The sequence below is a fragment of the Triticum aestivum genome, chromosome 6B, assembly GCF_018294505.1.
Source record: "Triticum aestivum cultivar Chinese Spring chromosome 6B, IWGSC CS RefSeq v2.1, whole genome shotgun sequence".
Lineage (NCBI taxonomy): Eukaryota > Viridiplantae > Streptophyta > Magnoliopsida > Poales > Poaceae > Triticum > Triticum aestivum.
The window spans coordinates 344,737,051-344,745,606 of record NC_057810.1 but is presented as its reverse complement, the minus strand read 5'-3'; the positions used below and the strand labels follow the sequence as shown (position 1 = coordinate 344,745,606).

Here is an 8,556-nt window from a genome sequence, read left to right as displayed (position 1 = left end):
TGCAAGAGCACAACAAAAGTGCCAGGGTTCCTAGATTTGGAATTTTATTATATGGGAGTAAGAATACCAGCATTGCAACTCTAAAGGTAAACCTGCTTGGAACATCAAAATTAAGGAATAACTAATATTGAAGGATATGGAGCGAAGAGTTCAAGTCATAGTTGATTCAGTGAATTATATTTTTGTATCAGGTTTTAGTAGCCGCTTAACTAGCTAACCATGTCTAAGCAAATGCCCATTGCTCGTCTACAAAAAGAAAACAGGGGTACAGGAGTAGCAAACCAGTTGGCATCAGACAGCAAGAAGGGCGGCTGGTGGCAGCGCCGCCAACCGGTAGTGCCTCCAAGGCCACCAAAGTGGGGACCAGAGGAAAGTCCGCAAAGGTCACCGTCATGGCCGGCCGGAGGATGAGCTAGCGGAGCCAAGAGCCTGACCATTGCGGCCGTTGTCAGGATCAGAGCTATGATCTAAGCAATTTAACGCACACACCAGGAATTTTAGCAGAGGAAACAGAGCAAATTGCTAGGGTTCTTGTTGAGAAATTGGGGAAAGTTGGTTCAGCACGCCACAGGCGGCTAGGGTTTACACCCAAATCACAAAGTCATGCCCTCTCACACGCAGGGGGTTGGCTTTATAGCCATTACAAGAAGAAAAAGGTAAAAGAAAGCAGAAACAGAGCACATGCGCTTGTCGGATCAGCTACAGCTGTGTCTCAAGCATCGCCCACCCTTGGATAGCAGATCGACGGAGGAGAGCTGCCCGCTTGATCGAACCGTTATCTTTGCTTCAGAGCCACCCGATGACAGATCTACGGCTACAGTGACTTCTGGCACGATGGAACAGGGGAATGCTATGAACTGGGCCTGACAATACCCCCCAATTGAAACGGAGCTTGTCCTCAAGCTCTAAAAGATGGAAAAACCTTCTGAATGAATGCAGAGTCTTCCCAAGTAGCTTCTTCCACCGGCATATTGGTCCATTTGACTAGCCATCGAACGACAGGAATACTGATGTTTCCTTGCTTCCTTGGAACCAGGGTTCTTTCCAGCACAGCTTCAGGCTCCACCTTGATGATTCCATCAGGACCAACTAGTGGTAGCAGAGGGGACGGAATGACTGCTGGTCCAATGTGCTTTTTAAGCTGGCTGACATGAAATGTGTCATGCAGCTGACAGCCCTCTGGCAGCAGTAATTTATAAGCATGCTTTCCAATTCTTTCCATTACTCTGAAGGGGCCATAGAATTTAGAGTGCAGCTTCATGTGCCTATGCAGGCTGAGGGAAGTATGTCTGTAGGGTTGCAACTTCAAATAGACCATGTCCCCCACTACAAATTCTCTTTCTTTCCTCTTTTTATCTGCAAAAAACTTCATTCTAGGTTGAGCTTTCAGCAGATTATGCTTGATCACTTCCAGTGCCACTTCTCTGTTATGCAAGAGATCCTCATTGTCCTCACAAATTGCATCAGGCAAGGCAGATTCAGCAATCATGGGGGGAGGAAAACCATACAGGGCCTGAAAGGGTGTCATCTTAAGTGATGTGTGGAAGGAGGTGCTGTACCACCACTCAGCTAGGGATAACCACCCATGCCACTTCCCGGGTTGTTGGAAACACATGCATCTTAAGTAATTCTCCAAACACTGGTTAACCCTTTCAGTTTGACCATCAGTTTGAGGGTGGTAGCTGGTGCTCCAATGCAACTTGATTTTCAGGGACTTGAACAGTTGCTGCCAAAGATGACTAGTAAAAATTCTGTCTCTGTCAGTGACAATTACTAGGGGCACCCCATGCAACCTGAACACATTATCAGCAAATGCTCTTGCAACAGATTGTACTGTAATTGGATGTCTCATAGCAATGAAGTGAGAGTACTTGGTGAATCTGTCAACCACTACCAAAATCAAGTTCTTGTGTTCAGACTTAGGCAGCCACTCCACAAAATCCATGCTCACATGTGCCCAAGCAAAATCAGGCACAGGAAGTGGTTCCAATAATCCAGGGTAAGGAGTGTGCTCAGCTTTGTTCAACTGACAAACAGGGCATTGCTTGACAAACTGCACTACATCTTGTTTTAAACCCTGCCAGTGAAAAATTAACTTCACTCTCTGGTATGTAGCCCTCTCACCAGAATGGCCTCCTAACTCTGAATTATGGAATGTTTGGAGAATTTCCTGTCTCAGGTTAGAAGCAGATCCCACTACAATCTTATTGTGAAATCTCAATATGCCATTTTTGAAGGAGTAAGGAGAGGTATCAGATTTGCCCACAGCACATTCAGCAATGAGCTCCTTGATCTTACTATCCTGATGGTAGCTTGCTGTGACCTGCTTGACCCAAGTAGGAGAAGTGGCAGTTGCAGTTAAAGCATGAATCACATGTTTTACTCTAGATAATGCATCAGCCACCTTGTTCTCCTTGCCTTTCTTGTACTCAATTGTGAAATTATATCCTAGCAACTTCAGTAACAGTTTATGTTGAATTCCTTCAGTAATCTTCTGTTCCTGAATATATTTCAGACTTTCCTGATCAGTTCTGATCACTAAGGATGTTGCTAAGAAATAATGCTTCCATTTCTTAACAGCTTCAATTATGGCCAAGGCTTCCTTGTCATAAGTGCTCATTGCAGCTGCCTTGGGGCCAATGCTCTTGCTGAAGTAAGAAATGGGCTTTCCCTCTTGCATCAATACAGCTCCCAGTCCATACCCACAAGCATCAGTTTCCAAAATAAAATGCTTGGAGAAATCAGGCAGTGCTAACACAAGGGTGCTAGTAAGCTTGTTTTTCAAGGTCACAAATGCTTCTTGTTGCTCTTTCTTCCAAGAAAAACCATCCTTCTTCAAGCAGTCAAATAGTGGTCTACAAATTACTCCATATCCCTGTATAAACCTTCTGTAATATCCACTTAGCCCCAAAAAACTTCTTAATTCAGTTACAGTAGTAGGAGTGGGCCAATCTCTAATGGACTGTATCTTAGATGGGTCAGTAGAAACTCCCTCAGAGTTAATCACATGACCCAAGTACTCAATCTCTTGCTGACCAAAAGAGCATTTTTCCATTTTTGCATATAGCTTGTTTGCTTGTAATATATCAAACACCTGCTTCAAGTGGTCCTTGTGTTCCTTTAATGAAAAACTGAACACCAATATATCATCAAAGAAAACCACTACAAATTTGAGATGGCCAAACAGTAAATTCATTAATGCTTGGAAGGAGGGAGGACCATTAGTTAGTCCAAAGGACATAACTAAAAATTCAAACAATCCCATGTGAGTAGTGAATGCAGTTTTTGGAATATCCTCTTCTGCCATCCTGATTTGGTGATATCCATTTCTCCGGTCAATTTTGGAAAAGATCTTTGCTCCTTTCAGTTGATCCAACAAGTCCTCAATTACAGGAATGGAATATTTATTCTTGATAGTTATAGCATTAAGTTTTCTGTAATCAGTGCATAACCTTCAAGATCCATCTTTCTTCTTGACCAGTAGCACAGGAGAGGAAAATGGGCTTGTGCTAGGTCTGATTATCCCATTTTTCAGTAGCTCTTTGATGATTTTCTCCAAAATCTCTTTCTGATGGTGAGGAATTCTATAAGGCCTCTGGTTAACTACTTTTGCTCCTTCCACTAGTGGGATTTTGTGATCACATGGCCTGCTAGGGGGTAATTCAGTTGGCTCCTGAAACAACTGGTCATACTGGTCCAATAGTGGCTTCAATTCATTAGGAATTTCTGAACTAGCAGCTGCAAATTCAGTACCAGAGGTTGTGAACAAGAAAAACCCACAAACAGCTTGTTCTAACAGTTTTTCAGTGTTGTCTTTGGCTTCAGCTACAGGGGTCAGGGGGACAGTTTCATCCACAAATGTGATAAACTGTCCAGAACTGTCAGAAATTTTCATTTCCATTTTAATAAAGTCCATTTGTATTGGACTATATTTTCTGAGCCAATCAACTCCCAAAATCATGTCATAACCTTTCAGTTTAAGCACTCTGAAGCTGTCAGTAAACAGATGGCCTTGAATTTCATAAGGGCAGTCCTTTGCTTGAAATTCAGTCCAGAGCACTCCCCCACTAGCAACCACTACCTTTATCCTGGGTGTAGGGCTTGTACTGACAGGTAATTTACTTGCCACTTCAGGAGAGATGAAGGTAGAAGTACTACCACTGTCCACCAGTGCTGTGGCAACTATATTGCCTATTTTTACAGACAATATAAAAGTATTTTTGGTTGCTCCTATTCCCATAGCAGCATGCATTGACACTTTCAATACTGCTTCACCTGATGGTTGTTCCAGTGTTTCCAAATCAGGGTCATCAAAATCTGTAACATAGATTGTCTCAGGATTTTCAACTTCCTCAGCTTGCAGTGCTTGGATCTGAGCTCTCTGGCTCATTTTACAGACCTGCCTATGACCAGGCACCCAAGGCTCTCTGCACTTATAACACACTTGGTTTTGTTTTGCCTGCTGAATAATAGTGTTTCTGTTTGGTGTGACAGTAGTTACAGGGGCTTTGGGCTGATCAAAAATTACTTGCATTCTAGGTTGAGGGACATAAGGTTTAGTTTGCACTACAGTAGCTGGTACCTGTGATTTCTCCATCCTCCTAGCATACCACACTGCAGACTGCATATCCTTAGGCCTGAAGCACTCCACATGACTTTTAATATATGGGTTAAGCCCTGCCACAAAGCTAGAAACATAATAATCATCAGGGATTCCAGGGTTTTCTCTTCTCATTATGTTCATTAGCTGCTCAAACTGCTCCACATATGCAGTAACTGTGGTAGTTTGTTGAGCTGCATGGAAGGAGCTGACAATGTCACAGACAGAATCCACAGAAAATCTGTCAGAGATGTAAGAGCAAAACTTGTGCCATGGAACATTGCTAGGAGCAAATCCTGTTCCTCTCCACCATTGTACAGCAGGCCCTTTAAGGTAAGAAACTGCCAGCTCAGTTCTGTGCTCAATAGGAGTTCTGGCTGCAGCAAAATACTGCTCCAAATTCTAAATCCAAGACTCTGGGTCCTGACCTTCAAATTCAGAGATGTTTAACTTAGCTGGCTTTACTGTCAACACATTTCTTCGTGCCTCAACAGGGAAATTGGGCCCTCTTCTGTACTGCTGATCCATAACCTCCTCCTCTTGCCTTTCTTCCATTTGGATTACAATGTTTGGTGCTGTTTCCTTACCCTGACCAAAATTTGGATGTCTGTAAGGCACTTTCAGGGTCCCATCCAAATTGAGTTCTTTTCCAGTGTGATCTCGCGGTGTTGCATTTCCCACTGGCGCAGGAGGTGCTTTCTCTGGCATTGCTACTGATGGAGGGGTTGGAGCTTGGAGTTGCTTGGGTCGTCCAGGAGCTATTTGAGGCGATTGGTTGTTATTGTCCTTGATTTGGACACTTCCCTGACCCTCCTCTCTTTCTTCTCTAGTAGCTGGCTCCGGATCTAACAGCAAGCGCCTGAAGTTGTCTTGGATCTTTTCAAAAAAATTCTGCATCGTGGCGAAATTTCTGTTCACAGTCGCTTGGAATTGCTGAAAGTCTTTGCGATCTTCTTCTCGGTCACGCTGCAGCGTCTTGATGTCCAACTCCAGGGACTCGAGCTGCAACTCCGCTGTGGAGCCAGAATCAGCAGGGCCTGTCATGTTAAGGCCGTCAGAAATCACCACCATAGAGGGTTGGGAGGGTGGGATGAACTTGTCACCGCCGCTGGCACCGCCGCCTGCGCCCGCCTCCACTGGTACACGGCCAGATCCAGGAACTGGAATTTTACCACCCGAGAAACACTCTCAGGCAACCAGGCTGTCCTCTGACTGCACCCGAACGCTGCCGCTCCGGCCGCCGCCTGCTGCCTCCGCCGCCCGATTGGAGCTCGCAGAGGGATTTTACTGCAAGAACAAACCTCTACGCTGCCCCAATCATCTACCGCCGCCGAGGAAAGACTGGCCTCTGATACCAATTGTCAGGATCAAAGCTATGATCTAAGCAATTTAACGCACACACCAGGAATTTTAGCAGAGGAAACAGAGCAAATTGCTAGGGTTCTTGTTGAGAAATTGGGGAAAGTTGGTTCAGCACGCCACAGGCGGCTAGGGTTTACACCCAAATCACAACGTCATGCCCTCTCACACGCAGGGGGTTGGCTTTATAGCCATTACAAGAAGAAAAAGGTAAAAGAAAGCAGAAACAGAGCACATGCGCTTGTCGGATCAGCTACAGCTGTGTCTCAAGCATCGCCCACCCTTGGATAGCAGATCGACGGAGGAGAGCTGCCCGCTTGATCGAACCGTTATCTCCGCTTCAGAGCCACCCGATGACAGATCTACGGCTACAGTGACTTCTGGCACGATGGAACAGGAGAATGCTATGAATTGGGCCTGACAGCCGTCACGTCCACCTCAATCCGGAGACTGATCATAGCGGCAGGGCCCAGACACTGAGACGCATGTGGGCAGGGCGAGCTTAACAAATTAAACGTACTAGCTTGCAAGTTACACGAGTCGAGCCGAGTTTGAATCTGAGCTCGTTATGCTAACGAGTCAAGCCAAGCTAACTCGTTATCTTAACAGACTCTAATGAGTCGAGCCGTGGCTCGACTTGAGTTGAATTCCAGCCTTATCATCCACCATCACATCACCTGAGGAGAGGCACAATTACCTAACCATATCTATCAACGCCAATGCCAAATACACAAAATTCACTAGCTAGTCCCTTGAACTGTGCCTGCCGCAAACAATCAACGCTACCCTAACAGTTTCGAAAGGAACGACCTAATCAAAATCGAATGCGAATACCACCAGATTGGCACGGAACATGCAGCTAACACCACGGGCCGGTCAAAACGACGTAGTACAGGGGATTGGGTTACCTGCAGCACGCTGTTGCAGTAGCAGGTATTGCCAAAATTCTCCAGGCCGAAGTAGTGCTCACCCTCGGGGAACTGGTCGCCGAGAGTTTTCTCGAGCCTGGAGACGCCCGTCCCGACGACCGACCACCGATCCAGAAATCCAGAGGCAGCGCTGGCGAGGGACCGGAGCCCCGACCCGACCGCGGCCGGCAGGGCCTCCGCCGTCGGCGATCGCGCCGGTTTAGCCATCCAAGTTTTTTGGACGCCCTCGCAACCAAGCGCGCAGAAGTAGCCTGTTTCTGTTAGCCGATGCTTTGCTTTCTTCAACAGGAAGGCCTTTGATGTGCACCTAAATTTGACCTTGTTCTTAACGGAAACGGAATGGACTCTAGTTGACTTTGGTGCAGCAGGGCGATTCGGCGCCCAGGTCTATGGCCCGCCCAGCCCATGGCAGAAACACTGTGTGGGGTTGAGAGTAGATTGGGCCACAGAGGGCAAAACTAGCGGACTTTCCTTTCCACTGGGCGAAATTCGGTACTGTAGCTTCCCACCACATGCTTTTTCTTATCGTTCAAAAAAATCTTTTACTAAAAAAACATTCTTTTTCTTAAAGATTATTTCTTCTATACCTTATATATATATATATATAATAATTATTATTATTATTATTATTATAAAGCAAGGTGCGTTTCTCCAATTTTTTCATCCGTTCACCATTAAAATATTTTTTTTCTATTCGAGGTGGTACTTAACTTTTGTACTCCGTCTATAACCAAAGAAAAAATGATTTATGGAGAACTTCGTACGTGGGCCACGCGCCCTATGGCCCAGTAAAATCAGCCCTTTTTTCCTGCCCACACAGCAATAAAAAAACCATATTTTCCGCTCAGTGCGGCATATAGTTTTAGCTACGCATAGGACAACCAAGACACGGCGGCCATTTTCGTTTGTGTTTTGTTTCAAATTTTCTTTTTCTGTATCTTTTCCTTTTTATTTCCTGTTTCTTTTATTTTTCCCATTGCAAGTATATTTTTAATTGTTTTCTGAAATTTCACAATTTTCAAAAAATGTTTGCAGTTTCAATTTTTATTCACAATTTCGTAAAAAGTTACGAATTAAAAAATGTGTTCCTATTTTTAAAAATGTTTTTATTTTTTGTCGTGCCAAAATATGTTCAAAATTTAAAAAATATTCCCATTTTTAGTAAAATGTTCGTATTTTTCAAAAAAAAATCAAGATTTAAAAAAACGCATTAAAAATGTTCCCAATTCGAAAAATATTCTAGATTTACATATAGGTTTAAAAATTGAAAAGAATGTTTGCATTAAAGAAACATATTTTCTAAAATTCTTTTGCATGTTTAACACACCTTCCCATTTAAAAAAATTCACAACATAAAAGCATTCATATTTTTATAAGAATGTTCATGTATTTAAGGAATGTATGCGAATTTCAGGAAATGTTCTTTTCAAATTTTTTGTTCTTGCTTTGTCCAAAAATGTATGGAATTTTCAAAAAATGTTCAAAAATTAGAAAATTGTTCACGTTGCCAAGTATATTCGGTAGTTCATGTTATGAATTCCAAAATTGCGTTCCCATTTAAAAAATGTTTGGAATTTTAAATTTTTGTCATTCTGATTTCTTTTCAGAATTTTAAAAATTATTACCATTTTTGGAAAATGTTTGGGTTTTCCGAAATTTGTTCAAGAT

At 43.5% G+C, this 8,556-nt stretch overlaps 1 protein-coding gene across 1 annotated transcript in view; it reads right to left on the bottom strand.

Annotated features, from left to right (window-relative positions):
* The window catches only part of LOC123139208 (ubiquitin carboxyl-terminal hydrolase 4), a 27,717-nt gene extending 20,448 nt beyond the window's left edge, over positions 1–7,269 (bottom strand). The window contains exon 1 of the mRNA XM_044559008.1: positions 6,868–7,269. Coding sequence (XP_044414943.1) covers positions 6,868–7,095 — 228 coding nt within the window. The 5' untranslated portion in view covers positions 7,096–7,269. The remainder of the gene's footprint in view (positions 1–6,867) is intronic.
* Positions 7,270–8,556: the final 1,287 nt, after the last annotated feature.